This window comes from Balaenoptera ricei, chromosome 11 (genome assembly GCF_028023285.1).
Source record: "Balaenoptera ricei isolate mBalRic1 chromosome 11, mBalRic1.hap2, whole genome shotgun sequence".
NCBI classification, from domain to species: Eukaryota; Metazoa; Chordata; class Mammalia; order Artiodactyla; family Balaenopteridae; genus Balaenoptera; species Balaenoptera ricei.
The window spans coordinates 105,053,027-105,073,183 of record NC_082649.1 but is presented as its reverse complement, the minus strand read 5'-3'; the positions used below and the strand labels follow the sequence as shown (position 1 = coordinate 105,073,183).

The following is a 20,157-nucleotide window of genomic DNA, read 5'->3' as shown; positions in this document are numbered from 1 at the left end:
TGCGCTGGTTTTCCTGCCAGGGAAATTTTGGCGTGCTTTTCCTCCTTCAGATCCAGATTCAGGCAGATCTTCCTGGAGGAATCCTTCCCTGAGTCTCCCAACTAAGGTAATTACTCTTAAAATTAATTTAATATGTCTCGATCACGGTAGTATTTTAAAGTAGTTGGGCAACTCCTTAATGTGCTTTTCTCACTAGACATTTTTACTGTGTAATGAAAGAGTGTCTATCCCCACCCCTTGGGCCCTCAAAGTGTCCTTATGAAGGCTTCTAGTAACATCTTCCTGCTGAGTTTCCCACGTGGAGGTGGTGGTTCTAAATGGAACATCAGACCAGCAGCTTATTTGCTAATATCATTACAGTAGAAGTCTTACTTGGAGCATACAGGTTATGCATTATCTGCAGACCACGTATTTCAAGCTGTATAACCCCAGAGTCTCAGAGCAAACGGCACCCCTGCGTGGATGGCACGGGCACAGCGGTGCTTGGTTAGAGGACCGCAGTCCCGGGCGGAGAGCCTTTCGAGGATGGCGGCAGAGGTGAAGATGGTCTTGCAGGTGACTGTCGTCCTGTCCTGCACTGCCCGCAGGCTTCCACGTGGTCAGAGGGCCATGCACTGAGGGTTGACCTCTTCCACCCAGAGGGCCCTGTAGAGCCCCGTCCTCCCCTGGCAGTGCGGGAGAGTGTAGCGGACACAGGGGAGGGAGGCTTGAGTGTGTCCTGGGCTCTGGGGAGGCCAGAGGAAGCTTCTCAGTGAAGGCAGCATTTGACCTTAAGGGAGTGAGGAATAGCTCGCCACAGACAAAGCTTGGTGCCCTGGGAATGTATAAGCAAGATTCAGGGGTTTAGGGTTATTCTGAAACAGCTGTGTTGAATGAAGGGAGACTGGGAACCGGCCAGTGGAAGGGCACGGAAGGTGTGCTAGGCCAGGCCGATGACTTAGGGGAGAGGAGAATAGTGCAAACAAGGCAAAGGCCAGTCACAAGTAAAAAGGAGGCCTAACTGCCTAAACGCCTGTTGTACATTCAGAGGTAGTGATCGTCTTGACCCGTTGCTAAGTTCTGTGTTCCAGTCTAATCATGTCTCCGTTCCTAGAACACCAGCACTGTCCTGAGCGCCCCGGAAATGACTGGATGATGCCACAGAAGTGGCTTTTGGCCTCTTACATTTTTCTCTCCTTCACTTCCTTGTACCTGCTTTTTTTGGCCTCTTACATTTTTCTCTCCTTCACTTCCTTGTACCTGCTTTTGGTCCCTGTGCCACCTGATAGTGGAGTTTCCAAACATCTCCAGTTTCCATCTTTCTTTATTGGTGGGACGTTTTTGCTACTGTTTGAAGTTATGACTTCAGTTTTAGTTCTGTAGCTTTCAAAACGTTATTCAGTGATGCTTTCTTTTGCCTCTCCCCTGGGCTTAGAACTTATAAGCCATTTTCATTTTTAACCCAAGCCAGTCTGTCACACCCCGTCCTTTTTCCTCTTTCTTGTAGTAGAATATTTCCTAGATTTGCTAACCCTTGGGTTGTTAAAGTAGCCACGCTTCAACTCCCATCCCCAAGGGCACGCTGGCCACCCTTAACAACACTAAGTTGTCTTAACCTTCCTGCTTCCCCAGGTGAGATGAGCGGATAAAATGCTTATTAGCCTGGAGACAGTCAGTAGTGAGCTTGCAAGGGAAGCAGTTGGTGATGAGAGCTGACTACAGGCATCAAAACGGTCTGACTGAGCTCAGGCCTCTGGGTAACTAGCCCTCCTTCACAGACTGTGACCTGTGTTCCCCAAGCCCGTCAGGCAGACCTCCCTTCTGCAACCAGCATGACTTCCTTCCTTCCTTCTGCCTACTGGCTGGGAGGTGCTGTTGAGAGACGTTTTTTATTCAGCTTACAACATTTTATGGCTGTTTCCTGATACTTTAGAACCCTTGCACAGTGCCTTTTAGCCACTGGAATTGAAGTTGTCTGGATGGTATTATTGGTTGAAAATTCTGATCTCATTCTGACTTTTCTCTTTCCTTCTTAAGCTTCTCTGGGATGGGAATCCAAATTAATATTTGTGTTACCTTTTTCTCTCTCAAACTGATGTTAAAAGAAGTTACCTGTGGGACTTTCCTGGTGGCTCAATGGTAGAGAATCCGCCTTACAATGCAGGGGACGCATGTTCGATCCCTGGTCAGGGAAATAAGATCCCACACGCCATGGGGCAGCTAAGCCTGCGCACCACAACTACTGAGCTCCGGTGCCTAACTAGAGCCCGCGTGCTGCAAACTACAGAGCCCATGCGCCCTGGAGCCCGCGCGCCACAACGAGAGAAGAGAAAACCCGCATGGCACAACTAGAGAGAAGTCTGCACACCACAACGAAGAGCCCACGTGCCACAGCAAAAGATCCTGTATGCCACAACGAAGAGCCCACGTGCCACAGCAAAAGATCCTGTATGCCACCACTAAGACCCAATGCAGCCAAAAATAAATAAATAATAAATCTTAAAAAAAAAAAAAGTTACCTGTTCTTATCAAAACCCTAAGATAATTTTTTATTTAGGCCTCCTTTTTAAGTGGTATTTGCTAGACACTTTCAGATTTCTGCGGTGGCAAAACTAACACTCCTGCTTGCCCCGCAACCAGAGGCTGATTATCACAGATGGCCAGAGATGATTACCAAGCCTTATTAATCAAGTCTTGATTTCTCTTCCAGATACTCCTTGTGTGTTAAGAGTGTGAATTGCATTTACAGTTTTTACTACAGGAAATCTCAGGTGTTACAAAAGTAACGAGACCAGTGTTATGAACCTCCCTGCCTCCCCCCGGTGACTCAGCCTCAGTTATCATCTCGCCCCCGTCTTTGGCTGTGCACGTGGTCTCACCCTGTAGGTTATTTGAAGCATGAAATGCCGTTATGATCTTGGTGATCAACCCAGTGTAGTGGCTGAGATGAAGGTCTTTGTAATCAGTCCTGGGCTCCAATCTTATGTCTGAATATTTTTAGAAATGCAGTGACCACTTATGAGCTTCTGTTTCCTCATCTGTTAAGTGGGAATTCAACCCTATGGGCTTGTCCTGAGGATTAAGTAGACAACCTCACTGAGGCCTGGGGTGCAGTTCACTAGCTGGAATTTGCTTCTTGCTGTTTCATGGGCTGTGCCCTTCCACTCTTTAGGTCCTAGTCTGCTTCCTCAGTTTGGAAAGTTAGAAAAAAGAGTCTGGGGGCTTCCCTGGTGGCGCAGTGGTTGAGAGTCTGCCTGCCAATGCAGGGGACACGGGTTCCATCCCTGGTCCAGGAAGATCCCACATGCCACGGAGCAACTAGACCTGTGAGCCACAACTACTGAGCCTGCGCATCTGGAGCCTGTGCTCCGCGACGAGACCGCGATAGTGAGAGGCCCGCGCACCGCGATGAAGAGTGGCCCCCGCTCGCCACAACTAGAGAAAGCCCTCGCACAGAAAGGAAGACCCAACACAGCCATAAATAAATAAATAGATAGATAGATTTAAAAAAAAAAAAAGAGTCTGCCTACAACAGACACTACTGCTCAGCTTGACGACCAGCACGGTAATATTATGTGAGTTCAGATGCCTTCCCCGTCTCTCCACGTAACCTTCTCCAAAACTTTATCAGCAGACATCGCTTGCCTCCCTCTCTCGAGCCTTGAAGTCCATCAGTTTGGAGAGCAAGAAGACTGCTGGGTTTCTCTAATGGTCAGGAACAGAGCCCAGACTCTTGGAAGGCAGTGGGATGCTGGTTAAAGTTGAGAATGGTACTTTTATTCTGCTCAGAAGCCTACAACTTGTGAAGTCTGTGTCCCAGTGTTGCTTCCTTTGCGATGTTATATTTAGACCATGTGTGCAGTAAATCACATTCTAGTAGGTAAAATAGGCAGAGACCATCAGACAACTGAGAAATACTTGGTGGAGATGTTCGACTCTACTAATGTAAGGAGTACAGATAGAACCCGTTGACCCTCATTTCTAGCTGTCTATCTGATTAACAGTGATCTGTGCTAATGATAGCTGGGGGTGGTGAAATTGGAATACTAGTTCATTGCTGGCGCGGGTGGAAATAAAGTTATTCTGGAAACTAATTTGTCAGCGTATTTCAAGGGCCTTTCAAATACTTATACTATTTAGCTGAGTAATAACTCATTTGTGAGTCTGATCAGGTTGTATACATAGGTTCATCTCATTATAACTAAAAGCAACCACTTAATAACAAAGGAGTGGGATTATCCATATGCTGAAGTATTATCAGCCTTAATAGCGTGGGAAGATATTTAATGTAGAAAAAAATGGGATGCAAAGTTATGAACAGTATGATCTCAACCGTTGGAAGGAAAACTGGAAAGACTTATACCCTGATGCTAATAGTGATTGCTTCTAAGAGATGGAACTGTGTTTGGCCTTTGTCTTTGCTTCATTCTTTTGTACTTTTCTGAATGTTGTACAATTCAGTACTTCAATGGGGGCAGAAAAGTCAACTGTCTGGTTAGGCTGTAGCTGTTAAAGGTAGGCAACTTGGAAACACAGACCAAGTAAAAATGTTAATGGACTATAGAAAATCAATTGGTTTAACTGTCCCAGCTTTGTTGAACCTTTAGCACTTGTTCAAATATTTTGTGCCATCATTGGTTTTGTATCAGACACACATGTAAACCAGAGCAGCAGTTTTTGACCTCACGTCACTGATTTCCAAACCTCGTGTGTGTACCTCAGTCCCCAGAGGGAGCTTTTTTAAATGCCTAGTTGCTGGTGAACCAGGGGAAAGCTGGTATTGCCGAGTGGCAGGGCAGTCAGGTGTTGGGTCTGGCTTGCACACCTGATCACTCCAGCTCTGCCACTGGATTGCTGTGTGACCTTGGACGTGATGACACCTCGTTCAGTTTCACCCCCTGCGCTTTACACTGTTGTCTTGACGGCTTTGCAGACACTTTGCTCTCACCTCCTTGGCCCTGCTTCTCCCTGTAGAGCCTCACCTCCACTTGAGCGTAGGCAAAGTCAGCCTACCTCCAAGAACTCAGACTTGGCGGTGGCCCGCTGACCCCCAGCTTCCTGCTCTTCCCCACCCCAGCCCTTTATCCTCCTTGCCCTCCGCTGACCCCTCTCCGTCAGTCCCTTTCTGTCCTCACTGACCCTGCCGAGCCCAGAGTTGGGAACAGTATTTTCCTGATGTTTTTACCTGCTTGGGGCGTCCTTATTTTGTCTGCCTTTATGGCCAGCTGGCTGCTGTGCTTCAGCAATGAAGAAAGCGGCAACTCCAGCTGATGGGGGGAAGTTCTGGTTTTTGATTCATTACACGGGAAACACTGTACGTGAGGGGAAGACTCGATTCAGCGTATGGAATAGTTAGTGTTTGTTCTAAAAAAATGCTTGTTCTTCCAAGGAAGAATGCACCCCAGAGCACACTGATCAAGTTTGGTTTGATAGTAGAAGGAAGGAAGTGTGTTCTGAATATATCTTATTCTAGAAAGGCTTTTAGAGAGCTTCCTGGATTAATGGATGCTATCTAAAATGTTCGTTTCCAGGCAACAGGGGTTAGGGACCTCATACAGCTCCCTCCGTTCTCTCTGCCTGCTTCCCTTTCTCCTGTAAAAGTGTAAAAGGAAGTGGTCTGTGCATTGAAGAATGGTTTTCCACTTAGAAATTTCTAACTTGGTAGGATTTTTAAAAGTAATTTCAGTCTTCGAAAATTCATGAAGGTGGTGATGGAAATGGGTAACAGAAAGCAGAAACTGCCAGTGAAGGTTTTAAAGCCACTGCTTCTTGTGGCAAAAGTTGTGTTCAGGGTTTCGTTTGGTTTTGTTTTTTTCTTAGCTCTTTTCTAGAAACAAGTGCCCCATTCTTGGTCCTGGAGAACATTAAGTACAAAAACATAGCTCTTAGCTTCTGCCAGTTTAAAGCCATCAGCGTCCTGGTGAAGCCAGCCGGGGGTTTCCTCCGGGCCGGCGCCCTGTTTGCAAAAGCCCGACTGTTCACAGGCACCGAGCGAAGAGGAAAGTCTGCCTTTAGGTGCACCTCATGGCGAACAGGAATATTGTTGTTTTTTTTTTTAATTAATTTTTTAATTTATTTCTGGCTGTGTTGGGTCTTCGTTGCTGCGCGCGGGCTTTCTCTAGTTGCAGCAAGCGGGGGCTACTCTTCATTGCGGTGTGCGGGCTTCTCATTGCGGTGGCTTCTCTTGTTGCGGAGCACGGCTCTAGGGACGCGGGCTTCAGTAGTTGTGGCTCGCGGGCTCAGTAGTTGGGGCTCACGGGCTCTAGAGCGCAGGCTCAGTTGTTGTGGCGCACGGGCTTAGTTGCTCCGCGGCATGTGGGATCTTCCCGGACCAGGGCTCAAACCCGTGTCCCCTGCATTGGCAGGCAGATTCTTAACCACGGCGCCACCAAGGAAGCCCCAGGAATATTCTTGCAAGCAGAAAATTTACCTGAAAAATCAACAGGTGAACATTTTCCTCCAAAATGGAAATAGCTTTTTGAGTTTAAAAGACATGTGCTCTTCACACGAGTATAAAGAAAACGCAATCGTCTGGAATCCCACCACCCAGGAAAACCTGCTAATCTTGTGTGTATTCCTTTCAGCTTCATGCACAGCCATTCTTACATTACAGCTTTACTCCTGTGGGGATCTCTTGTGGAAGGTGAGGTTTAAGGATGTTAATTCTGGCTCTCACCACTTGGTAAATGGTTCATCCTTTTGCTGCTGAATTTTGTTAACGCTGGACATGCCGAAATTGTTCCTTTCTGGAGTCTCTTCTGTTTATTCCAGCCCATGGTGTTCATACTGTATTTTTATAACATACTTTCCAAGACTGTTAGGCAAATCCCTGTCATTACTCTTTTTTGAGAGGAATGGGAGGGACTCTTGTGCATTTATTTTTATGAATAAAGTTATAATTACTTCATCAAATTCCAAAAAAACCCTTGGAATTGTTAGGGAAGAATTCCTGCCTTTACATGGAGGCTTCCTATTGGAGGTATCTCTTCATTTATTCAGATTTTGTCTTAGTAAAATTGTCATTTTTCTCATTTAAATGCCGTATGCTGTTAATCATTGCAACAGTGGTTGCAGTGTAAATTTGGAAAATCCTTCAGGAAAATGAATTAGCACAAGTTATGAAAATGTTTGTACTTTTGACTCAGTTACCCCATTCCTAAACAATACCCGTGGGTTAAGGTGGACAAAACCCTTTCCTGTGAGTGAGAATTTGCCCTTTGTTTAACTTTCTAGCTGTTTCCCTGGGAACCCCACTAAAGGCAGCGCGGTTTGTGATAAAATGTCTCCTGGTTGGTGATTGCATCTGCCAGATGGGGAGGGGCTGTGAGTACCTCATGGGCCCCAGGCCCACTGGAGCACAGTGGCTCTCGCGCTGGACGTGTCCCCCATGGGGAGCCCCCCCAGGAATGAGGGCTCAGAGTCAGGGTGGTGAGTCCAGGCCGCCTCCCTGTGCCTGAGCTGTCTGCGGTGTGGGCTGTCGCGAGGACAGCCAGCGAGCTGTGTTCCTCAGGGCCGGCGTGGCCTGCGATAGTCTCGTGAGTTTGAGCCTGAGAGACCTCCCCAGCGGTATTGCTGCAGCCCAGGAAAATGACCCCACATATGGAAGTTCAGAGCTGTTCCTTATAGCGTTGTTTTCCCCAGATTTTTGATATATTAAACAAAAGGTAGGAATGGGTATTAAAATGCTTAATTCACTCAGAGAAGTATTAGACACTGAGACTGTCATGGAAGCAAGTACTGGAAAACAAGGCTAAATAGTAACATGGGAGAGACAGAATACCGGGTTGTGTGCGGGGCTGGGCGAGCTCTGATGGGGACTCGGGACTTCCCGGCTGCGCCCTCCGCTGGGTTCTGGGGCTTCTGTGACTGGGTGTGCAGGTGAGGAAAGACGCTCAGGCGTCGTGCTCTGCTGCCCAGGAGGGTCAAGGTGGCCACACGGGCCCACCTGCCACCGCTGTGAGCAGAAACCTGAGAGGACACAAACGTGAGGTCTGTCGTGTGGGAGCAGGATGGGTGAAGTGTGTTTCTTATTTCCTTCTAATATGAAATAATACTCGATGCACCGTGAACCTTACTAAACCAGGTCATGGAAATCCCTTTTCCCATTCTCAAAATCAGTGACTTAAATATTCTTTAAGAATTTCTTTGTAAATCTCACCTTCTTTTCATACCTTTCCTTAATTTGCCCTTTGGATTTGAAACTTGTCCCAACTGTCATAATCTGATCTCTAGCCCAAAATATGGTACCAGACCTTGGGATGAGACTCTTAAACTTTGGTCAAGGTAGTCCCTAGGGAGGAAGGTAGGGCTGTGGATCTCATGGGTGATTGGGGGTGGTGTACCTTCTAACTGCAGAGAGAAAAAACCAACACCAACCCTAGATCTGATGGAAGACCAAAGGAAGCAGGCAGAACTCGGGCTTGTCTTGTGCCGCCCCCAGCTAGCACTGGTGAGCGCTTCATAGACAGAAGCTGGTGTCTGCAGAGACGGCACAGACACGAGGCTTTGGGCTCTGAGACAGCTTGCCCCAGGCTGGGTCGTGGCGCCTGCTAACTGCCTCTGGTCTGACTCCCGTTCCCACACCATTTCTGAAGCCATGGAAGACACCACTTTCGGGAGTGTAGGGCTCGCCATCTAATCCCGCCCGTACTTTGCTTAAGTATAAACACTCAATTTCCCCCAGCTCCACGGAAGGTAGGAGTCGGATATTGCCCCGTAACTGTTCGTGGTAGTCTCCTGCCCTGGCTACTTCAGCGTCTCCTGAGGATAATGGCCAAGGCTAGAGGTTCTCAGAAGGCATAGGTGTCATTTCTGAGGCTCACATGCAATCATAAATTCCTGATTCTAGAGGAGGTTGCAGCTCTCTCCTGGGGATCGGCTGCCTGAGGAGTGCTCCTCTGGCAGTTTTTAGTTAAGTCACTGACATTGGGGTCCAGAATTTAGGACTCCTGCTTTCCTGAAAGTTGTTCATCTTCTGAAAGTTACTGGGTCAGACCCTGAGGACTGAGGGGCAATTAAGACAGGAGGCCGGTGTTGATAGGTAAATTGACCAGGCGGTCACGTGGTGGCAGGGAGTTGAGCACAGATTAGGCCTCTGACATGTTGTCTGGTCGAGGCTGTGGAAGGCTACCTGAAAGGCTTTCTGGGGAAAGGTGGTCTCAAGAGCTGCGAAGTCAAATATTAATTTGTGCATTAACCCAATATTTGATAATTCTCTACTTGGCACTGGAGAATAAAACCGTGGGGAATAAAACTGTTTTCACAGAAATTATTAGGAAAGGGAGAAGAGAAATGAATATAATACATTAAAACGTCAAGTACAGTTGACCCTTGAACAGCACGAATGACGCGACCCTGCTTGGTCGATGCTGTGGATGCGGGACCGCAGATGCGGAGGGCCGACTGTAAAGTTATAAGCGATTTTCAGCTGAGTGGAGGGTCAGTGCCCCTAACCCTTGAGATGTCCAAGAGTCAACCGTAGTGGTGAGTACTCTGAAGAAAAATACGGCAGAGTAAAGGGACAGACGGCAAACGGGGAGAGGGTGTGCTGCTTTACTTCACATAAAGTGGTCACCTCCGAGGAGTGATGTTTGAGCAGAGGCCTGCCTGAAGCAGGACCCAGCTGTTGAGTAAATGGAGCATTGATCCAGCATCCAAGTGGAAGAATCATTCCTTCAGACTCCTCCCAGGGGCGGGATGGCCGAGCTCTTGGGTCCAGAGTTCCAGTACTGATGCTGTGTTCTGTCGAAGGCCCTGGGTGGCGGGGAGCAGCCGGCGGAAGGGCTCAGGCGCGGTGCTCTTGGGGCTGCGAGACGTTCTGTGCCCAGGGGGGTGGGCCCCCTGGGTGTTCCCTTCCTGCTCACATGCGCTCTCCTCTCTTCCAGCTTGAAGGATGACCTCGAGGAAGAAAGTGCTGCTGAAGGTCATCATCCTGGGGGACTCTGGGTAAGTGTCCCTCCTGCACTGGGGCGAGCACGCTGGCCTGGACTTACACTTCACCCGCTTGGAGCTCATGCCCTCTGTGCTGACATTTGCTGCTTCCATCTCTTAACAGCCGTGCCCTTAGGGCCCTATGTTTCCGTGCTCTTAGGAGCACAGCAACAATCTGAATGACCCCTGGTCAGGTAGTCCTTTGTGCCCCAATTTGGGCAAAAGGGTGGCTGTTTGAACTCAATTAATGATAGTTTCATGGGGGACTTCCCTGGTGGCACAGTGGTTAAGAGCCCGCCTGCCAGTGTAGGGGACACGGGTTCAAGCCCTCTCCGTGGCTCCGGGAAGATCCCACATGCCGCGGAGCAACTAAGCCCACAAGCCACAACTGCTGAAGCCCACGCGCCTAGAGCCCGTGCTCCACAACAAGAGAAGCCACCGCAATGAGAAGCCCGTGCACCGCAACGAAGAGTAGCCCCCGCTCGCCGCAACTAGAGAAAGCCCGCGCGCAGCAATGAAGACCCAGCGCAGCCAAAAATAAACAAGCAAACAAACAAATTTATTTAAAAAAAAAAAGAATCCGCCTGCCAATGTATGGGACACGGGTTCGATCCCTGGTCTGGGAGGATCCCACATGCCGTGGAGCAACTAAGCCCGTGTGTCACAACTACTGAGCCTGCGCTCTAGAGCCTGCGAGCCACAACTACTGAGCCTGTGTGCCACAACTACTGAAGCCCGCGTGCCTAGAGCCCGTGCTCCACAACAAGAGAAGCCACTGCAATGAGAAGCCTGTGCACCACAACAAAGAGTAGCCCCTGCTCGCCGCAACTAGAGAAAGCCTGCGTGCAGCAACGAAGACCCAACGCAGCCAAAAACAAAGAAAATATATTTAAAAAAAAAAATTTCATGGAATCCCTTTCCCAAGCTGGTTAGACTAGGGAGCGCTGTTTATGTAGGCTTGTTGCCTGTGCAGCACACGCAGACCCCAGAGACACCACGGGCTTGGTTCTGGACCGCCGCGACGAAGTGGGTATTGCAGTGAAGGGAGTCACGTGAACCTTTTGGTTTCCCAGGGCATATGAAAGTTATGTTTGCACTATACTGTAGTCTCTTAAGTGTACAATAGCCTTATGTCTAAAAACAGTGTACACACCTCAGTTTAAATGCTTTTATGGCTAGAGAAATGCTAACCATCATCTCAGCTTTCAGGGAGTTGTAATATTTTTGCAGTAGTAACATCAGAATCACTGATCGTCATAACAAATATACTAATGAAGAAGTTTGAACTATTGCGAGAACTAACAAAAGGTGACACAGACATGAAGTGAGCAAATGCCATTGGTGTCTGCTGGTGTCTGCAGAGACCGCACAGACACGAGGCTTTGGGCTCTGAGACAGCTTGCCCCAGGCTAGGTCGTGGCGCCGATATGACCATTACGGCCAGCTTGACACAGGGCTGCCACAGACCTTCAGTCTGTAAAAAGCGCAGCTTGCGCAGAGCGCATTGAAGTGAGGTACGCCTGTGTCCTCCTCCTGCTGTGCCTGAGTCAGTAGAGCCTGGGACTGGAGAACTGGGTTTGGGTCTCAGATCTGCCGCTAACCGGGTAACTAACTAGTTCTTTCATCACTGTTAAGATTCAGGGGGTTACTTGGGGAGCTTTTCAGACTTGGCATCTGAAGTGACCCATGAAAACTCAGACTGGAGGCTACATATTTTTAAAAATAATATGATAATAAATGCAGGTGCACCTCCTTATTCCAAAGTTCTTTTTAAAAGGCAGTGCTTTTTCTACTGTGGCTGGCTGTTTTAATCACCCGAGGAGCCTTTTAACAATTAGCATTTGCCCAGACCAGTGGGTAGGACCTGGTTGGCAGTGCTTACATACACGCGCACTCATCTCTCTCTCCCCCTCCCCACCTCCCACTCACGTACATTCTCCTGGTGCCGCTGGTATGCTGTCAGGATTGAAAGTACTGCTTTTAGCCTGTGTTACCCAAACTTGCCTGATTACAGATTTCCTGTCTTTTCCCCCTGGAAATTCTGGTGCACGTGGCCGGGTGGAGAACACTGCCTTGGGCTGTTTGTATTTCCAGGTCCCCTCTACATGTGAAATGAATGTGTTCCTTTGTGAAAAGGAAGGTATTACTGGCTGTGAGGAAGGCTTGCGTTCTCTTCGGCCTGCCCTAACTACCTCATCACCAAAAAAAAAAAAAATCACACATTGTCTCTTGCTGAGTTTTCTTACTGGAAAATACCTCTGGAGGAGCATACTTTGAGGTAGATTCTGGTTTGGTGGAATATTGGTGCTTTTTTCTGCTTCAGATTTTAAACTTTGCAGCAGCAGGTTGGTTATAACTGGTGTAAATGTCTGCCCGGAGCCAGTGGCTTCCTCTGGCTATTATTTGCTTGGACTGAATAGCAACCACTCAATGGAGACACACCCAAGGCGGCAGAGATATTTTTGGACTAGTGGAGCGATCTTATTGCTGGGGCTTCTTTTAGAAGCAGAGTATTTGTTGGCATGCTTCTGGAAGGAGAGAAATAATAATACTAGGCTCTACCAACTATACCAGAACCTAGAAGCAGCTTTTCCAGATCTGGCCCGCATCTGTACCCTGTGTTTTTGTCCCAGGAGAAAGCATGTCGTCAGGCGAGTGAACTGGGAAGTTTTCCTCCTCTGATGGGGGTGGGCAGGGCCTTGTTCTCCTGCAGGACGGGCAGGTTCCTTCCGAGCTGCAGGCGTCAGAGTCAGTTTTCAGTGCCTTCCTAGTTGACTTATACTTGTGGTTTTTCTCCAATTTCAGAGTCGGTAAGACATCACTCATGAACCAGTATGTGAACAAGAAATTCAGTAATCAGTACAAAGCCACAATAGGAGCAGACTTTCTGACAAAGGAGGTGATGGTGGATGACAGACTAGTTACAATGCAGGTAAGCGCGCATGTCTCACCTTTGCCAGCCAAGCAAGCCTTGGTCATTCGTCTTTACCCCTTTTTCATGCCCAGGCATTTTCCCCTCCCTGTTCTTTAGATCTCACTATTATATTCATGGATAACTGGCTTACAGGTAGGATTGCCAGATAAAATGCAAGACATCAAGTATGTCCCAAATACTGTGTGAGACATACTAAACATTTTTCATTTTTTTCCAGAGTTCAAATTTAACTGGACTTCCTGGTTTTGTTTTTTTGTTTGTTTGCTGTAAATTTGGCAACCTACAGGTTCCTGTCTTATGTCTCCAAAATGTGTAACTTGTCTCTTTTCTAATACCCTCGCCTAGTGCTTTAGGCCAAAAAAATCTTTGTGTCTCTCCTAGGTTCTTACAGCAGCTGTTAAATTAGTTTTTCTGGCTTCTTATAATCTGTCCTATCTGTAGCCCTTAAAGTTGTGTTTCTATTAAGCCAATGTGGTTTTTCATGTATCAGCTTAATCTGATTTCAAGGGCTTCCCTTTCAACAGTTAGGATAAAAACAGATTCCTTCACATGGCTCTTTAAAAGCCTTTGCATTCCGGCTACAAACTATTCTTCACTTTTTCATCTCCTGCCAGTCCTTCCAAATCAGGTGCTGCTCTTGCACAGCTGTAGTTGCACGTGTCTCTGCCTGCTAGGCCCTTTGGTCACGCAGCTGCACCCATCCTGAAGTCGTCAACTTTCAGCCCAGATGTTGTCTTTGGAAGCTCCCACCTCCACACCAGTTGTTCCTTACTTTCTCTGCTAAATGATGTCCTGGGGAGACTAAGACATGGGGGTCCTAGCGAGCACCGGGCTCGCTGAAATGTTTGGATGGTACAGGTTGCAGATAGTTTTTACATGTGTTGACCTCAAGCTGTCACATGCTCCCAGGGGAACTCAAACCTCCAGGATGGGGCTAATGTGGCTCCCCCATACCGCAGGCGTACACACAGAGGTGTTCAGTGTACAGCTGGAGGTGGGCAAAATAGGTCCAGGGGATTAAGAGGTACACACATCCAGTCACACAATAAATAAGTCCTGGGGAAGTAATGTATAGTCGGCAGTACTGTAATAGCTCTGTGCGATGACAGATGGTAGCTAGACATCGTGGTGGTCCTTTTGTAACTTACAACAATATAAAATCACAGTGTCGTACACTTGAAACTAATATAATATTGTAAGTCAGAGAGTATACTTTAATAGTAAGTGTGTGTGTGTGTGTAACTAAAGTTTGAATAAGCCAAGCTTGAGAGAAAAGGAAATTACCAGATAGCAGGAAAGAAGAGAGAACTGAAAGCTCATCATAATAAGCACAGGGGCTCCTGCCATGGTGATTTGTGAATTTATAACAGAGACTTGAGTTCTGTCTGTCATCAAGGACAAGAGGCGTGAACTGCACAAGGTGCGGGCCCAGAACTCAGAACTCCCTTGCACACATAGACACACACTCATCTAGGACCTTGGAAAGATGTGAAAACAGGACCCCAAACCTCAGCCCACGGAAGTGGCAAAGCTGGCATGTGGGGTGCAGGCTGGGGCTTTGCTGCTTGCTTCCTGGTTGGAGACTCCCAGCCCCACTGTGCCTGTGTGTGGATTCTCAGTTTCTGCTCTGCCAGGCACAGAGAGTTTAGTCTGGAGGATCTGACATAATCCTCTGTCACTCCTGGCAAAAACAAAGATAAGACCACCTTATAGGGACAGAGGATGAGCTCAAGGGGAAATAATGTCCTGCAGAAAATGCTCACAATGACTAGAGATTTCTTGGAATGGAAACCATAATGAAAGGGGGCACTATAAAAAATGAGGATATGGAAAGCTTAGTAGAACTTCAAGAAGTGAAAAAATAGTCACTGAAATAAACTGAACGGTTAAACCTCAGATTAAACACAGCTGAAGAAAACAGTAAACTTCAAGATTAAGCTGAGCAAATTACCTCAAGAGTAAACTCAAAACTGGAGTGCCAAAAATCAGAATCCTAAAAGCAACTGGAGAGAGAAGACAGGTTACAGATAAAGGAACAGCAGTTAGATGAGTTCTTGGCTGCAACAGAAAGCAGAAGGGAAATGGGATGTATTCAGGGTGCCAGGGTCAAATGCCACCTGAAGATTTCCCGTGTCCCGTAGCAGGAGAAGCAGATGGAGAGCCACGCTGTGGTTCTGACAGCCAGGTGGGCTGATGAGAAGCGAGACCCAGCCCCTCCTGGCTCAGGGGCCATTCTGATAGAGCCCCACAGGTACCATGGGCTCGGATCTTGGAGTTTCCTGGAGTCAACCCCATCTGGAGAAGCCAGGGCACCAAGGAGAGTCTGGAAAGGGTGGAAAAAAGAACATGGTCCTCAGATTGAAACAAAAGGCTGGCCCTTGTGCTCCTGCAGCCAGTTTAAAAGACTAGAATTAAATGAAAGCCATCATCTCCGGACAAAGACGTCATCATTATAGATCTTGAGGAATCCTCACCTATTTTTCACGGGCCTTTAGCAGCTTGCAAAAAAAGATAATTCAAATTAAGACAACAAGGCAAGAACCAGTGGAAACCCCCCTGGCAATTCAGAGTGGTCTTTGTATTTAAAGAAATCAGGCAATCTTGTGTATCTGTGGAGAAGAAACTAAGCAGGTGGTGTAGGTCAGTAGAACTTCTAAAAATGAAATACAATAACCACAGTTTGGAAATATAGAGAGTGTTTTTAGCAACAGATAGGATACACACCACAAGAGGGCTGAAAGGAAGAAAAATGGTGGGAAATGGGGAAAAGAGGTAAAAACAGGATTCAGTGAGTAGGTTGGACTTAGTCTCAGGCGAGCAAACAGGTGAAAGGTATTTGCTGAGGATTTTCCAGAACTGATGTGGCATCAAATCCACAGACTCAGGAGAAATAAAGAAGTCTAGAAAAATCCTACGGAAAAAAAATTCTTTTTTTTTTTTTTTTAAGATGAACTTGAAGGCAGCCAGAGGAAAAAGAATGACCTGGAGGAGCAGCGGTGAGGCTGACGGTGGGAACGGGCAGGCTGTGGGATGTGAGCTCGGGGCTTGTCGGCAGAGTGCTCCGACCCCCTGGAAATGCCCTCCTCCAAGAAGGAGAGCGAGCGCCTCCTTAGGCTCAGGGGCAGAAGCCCTGAGAGATACACTTCAGGCAGAAGTGGAAAGGTCTGAGATAAGATAGACTGAGATAAACTTAATTGTGCGTATGCATCTGTTTTTAGAATTATGACCCTAATATTAGGAGTATGTAGCTTCAAACTAGTACAAGGAAACCGGGATTGAAACTGTGTAATTTAATGTGTGGGGAAAGACTAGTGACTGTGGTGCGTTTTTAAAATTTCTTATATTGTTCAGGAAGAAGCTAGAAATCAATCGGTATTAAACATTAGATGGAGTCAAGTGTGCATGAAAAACCTAAAGGTAACTTATGAAGCCATAGTAATTTAAACAGTATGATATTGTCACAGAGATCCACAGATCAAGTGGACGGGGGGCACAGAAACAGGGCACACCTAGCTGGACGCTGGGTAGGTATAGGTGGCTTTGCAGAATGGGGAAAGGACAAGTCAGAGGACAAGTCATACTGTAAACGGCCCTGGGCCGGTGGCTTTCCATTTGGTGAGGAGTAGCCAGAGTGTTCAAGACCTGAATGGAAAAAGCACAAAATGAAAACCTGTAAAATGAAAATACAGTTTTTTTTGTTTTTTGTTTTAACTTTAGGCATTTAAAATAGAGAAAGCACAAATCATAAAAGGTTAAAGATTGATAGTAGACCACAGTAAACATCTGAATAACAAGATTCTAAGTAACAAACTACAGACTGGGAGAAACTGTTAATAATGCCTAATAGTATCCATTCGGCAGAATGACCTAGTGGATAACAGGCAACTCTCAGAAGAAACCACGTCCTGTGGCCTGACGTCAAGGAACTGCCAATTTAAAAGGCTGACAAAATCGAGTTTTGGCTAGAAGTAGAATATTCTCAAACTGTTGGTGGGAATATATCCGTGCAGCCTTTCGAATGGAGACTTCAGTTGGCTCTCCGCCGTCACACACACGCACCCCTGACAAGCAGCCACTCTGCCTCTGGGTTCGGAGCCGAGGAAACTGGGGGCCCGACGAGAAGTGAGGAGGAATGCTTACTGCAGCCTCTGTGCGGTCACGAGGAACTACGGATAACGTAGAGGACCAGGGGGCGATGGTGGTGTTTTAAGGCACCGGGATACTGTACAGCTGTTAACATCTGGAGAAAAAAACAGCAAAAAGATGCAGAGGATCTTGTATGTAATTATGTTACATACACTGTCTCTGTGATACAGGTCTCAGGAGCCGCTTACTTCTTGGGGGGGAAGGGAAGGAAGGCTGTGAGGAAGGGTTGACTCTCTTCCTGAAGAACTGGTGTAAAAACAGCAGTGTTAATAGTTGTCACCTTGGAGTTGTGGGTAGATAGATATATTGGGTGTATTTTGAAGGTAGAAAATAAAGTATTTCAGTTAAAATATTACAAATTTTGAAAGATCATAGCCACAAGACTACTTTTCTAAGTGTTAAGTTAAATTAATTTTGGAAACTTGTTAAGAATAACCCTCAATTTTTCAACTTTTCTTTTTAATTCCTTACTTTGCCTTCTCATTATCTGAGTTCCAAATACCCATTTGGTTCCGCCAAGAGTCATAAAGTTCCTGTGTAATTCTGCTCTTGGGATCCTGTCCTAAAGAAGCAATCTGAAATACAGGGAAGACTCTCTGTGTTAAAGCTCATTACTGAGTTACTTATAATTATGGAAAATTGGCAGCAATATTTTTTTAAAACGAGTGAAGTGGTTTGCTGAGTCCGTGGGGCAGAGTAAGGATGTGGGCTGTCGCCGGGGAGGGTGCTGTGTGTTTCGTGGGGCAGAGAGGAGTGGCCTGTGCACTGAGATTGCAGCTGCGTGAGTGACCCTGCACCGTGGGCACCTAGAGAAGGACGTGTGCTCGTGACGACCTCTGGGTGGGAGGACGCCAAGAGTTTCGGGGCATTTTTTGGCTTTTGCTTTACTTACCCAGATGTTTACATGGTGACGATGTTATTTCTCTGATGGGAACTTTTTTGTTGCTGTTGTCCAAGCCTATATTTAATTCTGTTTTTAATTTTTTTTTTCCTGTGTTTCTCTTTATAGAAGTAGTTGTCAGTTTTTACCTGCTGTGACGGAGTTCTTGATTCTCCCTCCACCTTGGTCTTCTTTTATGAGAAAAGGCTCTTTTCTCCACTCAGGGACACGCATTCAGGGTAGGACGTTGGACAGCAGGAGAGCACAGAGGTGACCCTCACAGGGTCCGGCTGCTGCCGCGCTGTCCACAGAGACTGTGCGTCCGCACGTGTGCCCTGCTGCTCGCGTGGGGCAGGCGGTGTTCGTCCCTGCCCACTGAGAGCAGGCAGAGTCTTCGGCTTTGTTTCTTTCATTGCCCTTCAGCCTTATCATCACTTCTTCTGGTTCCCAGCGGCTGCTTCCTTCCACGTAGTGTGAGCACCGCTGGGCCCCGCATGGACATTACCACAGCCTCCTGACTCCACGCCTGCAGGCACGCTGAGCCCCCGTGGCCACTAGGACGTGTCCTGTTCAGGAAGGTTCTTCCCAGAGTGCTTGGAGCACGCGGGGGCAGGGGTAGGCTGCCGTGGCCGGGCCCCTTGCGGCCAGAGCTGTGACCCAGAGTCTGGTCGCCTGTGGCGTCGTGTGCTGGTTGTGGAGGGCCCCATACGTCGGAAGAGAGGGCTGTGTGGGCCTTGCAGAGCTGCCCTCCTCGGAGGGTAACCTCTGGGCTGGGGTGGGCACTCTTTGCCCCGCACTGACGGGCGACCACAACAGCCCCCTTGCACATGCACTGTCCTTGGCCCGTCTGTGAGCCAGAGTTTAGCCTGTGTAGTTGCACTGCTTTATGGGAACTTCTTTAAGGGGTTCTAATGCTGCCGTTCCCAGCTTTAGATATTTCCAGACAATATTTAAGTCCTGGCCCTGCGCCTGTCTGCCATGATGTTGTTTGAGCCCGTCCCCAAGGGAAAACCAACCTTCAGCATTTGCATGTTACGTTTCAGGGCTCCTTTTGGAGAACATTCTGGGAGGTTTTGTGGGGTTTAGAACATCATGAGCTTGGTAGTAGTAGAGAAATGCGACTCCCACGATACTGCCCTGTTCTGCTGGGTCATCCTCGTGTGTGTTCGCTCACTCTGCGCAAGCATCCCGTGTGCACTCTGTGCGGCGAGGCTCTTCCTACCTGAAGTGGAAGCTGTCTGTGGCCGCGGTGGGGTTGGCGTGTCCCCGAGTGCTGTGGGCTGCCTGGGAGGAGCTCAGCCCTCCTTCTGCAGACGCTGCTTCTGGAGGTGAAACTGTCGTGGCTCAGTCCACACTCCATGTTGGTCTAAGTCGCAGGCCTTCGGCTCATTGGCTGGTGCTTTGGACGTAAGGTTGAAATTTATTTGGGTTATGAGGATGGTCCAGATTCTCATGTTGCTCTGAAGCTAAGTGGTTTCCTGCAAACAGACAGTGGAGCCAAGAGGTGAAGACTACTGTCAGCTGGAAGTAACTGCGAACTGCTTTGGACCCCGGCACCGTGGCTCGCTGCGGGGGTGCGGCCATTCTGGAGAACACTAGTCCTCTCCAGGCAAACCAGGGGCCCTTTTGGAATCTGGGGCGTTGAGGAAATGCATCCTTGCTCTTGGACCTGGCGTGGCAGTGAATGGTGGGAAGTTCTTTGAGCTGAGCGCCTGGTGGTCCATTGATCAGAAGCGACCTGGATCTGTCCTCCATGGCGTGTTCTCACGTTGCTTGTCCCTTTATTTCTCTCCCCCTCTCTCCTTCCCGGCACCACCCCCCCCTTTCTGGTACTTTTGTTTCCTTTGTCTCTTAATTAAGGTATAATATGAATAAAACATACTGGGGTTTTTGTAGGTCAACTTTATATATACAGTAAAATGCGTACATTTGAATGTACAGTTTGGGAGTTCCCTGGTGGTGCAGTGGTTAGGACTCGGTGCTTTCACACTGCCGTGGCCTGGGTTCAGTCCCTGGTTGAGGAACTGAGATCCTGCAAGCCGCACGGCACGGCCAAAAGTAAAAATAAATGTCCAATTCAATGAATAATCACCTCCCTAGATGTCCATCACCCCCAGAAAGTTCCCAGGGTACATCAATCTTATGTTTACAGTGCAGATTTTACATAAACATCTACCCATGTGACCACCACCTGGATCAAGATGAACATTTCTCTAGCATCCGCCAGACTCACGGGACACGTCCACTCACATTGCTGTCGGGGTGCTCTGGACACTCGGGTGCTGAA

The 20,157-nt window shown here is 47.8% G+C and overlaps 1 protein-coding gene across 2 annotated transcripts in view; it reads left to right on the top strand.

Annotated features, from left to right (window-relative positions):
- Positions 1-20,157, top strand: part of RAB7A (RAB7A, member RAS oncogene family) — a 70,442-nt gene that overhangs the window by 44,172 nt on the left and 6,113 nt on the right. For both annotated transcript variants that reach the window (XM_059940503.1, XM_059940502.1), the window contains 2 exons: positions 9,864-9,924; positions 12,715-12,841. In XM_059940503.1, the coding sequence (XP_059796486.1) occupies positions 9,872-9,924; positions 12,715-12,841 (180 nt within the window). In that variant the 5' untranslated portion in view covers positions 9,864-9,871. The remainder of the gene's footprint in view (positions 1-9,863; positions 9,925-12,714; positions 12,842-20,157) is intronic.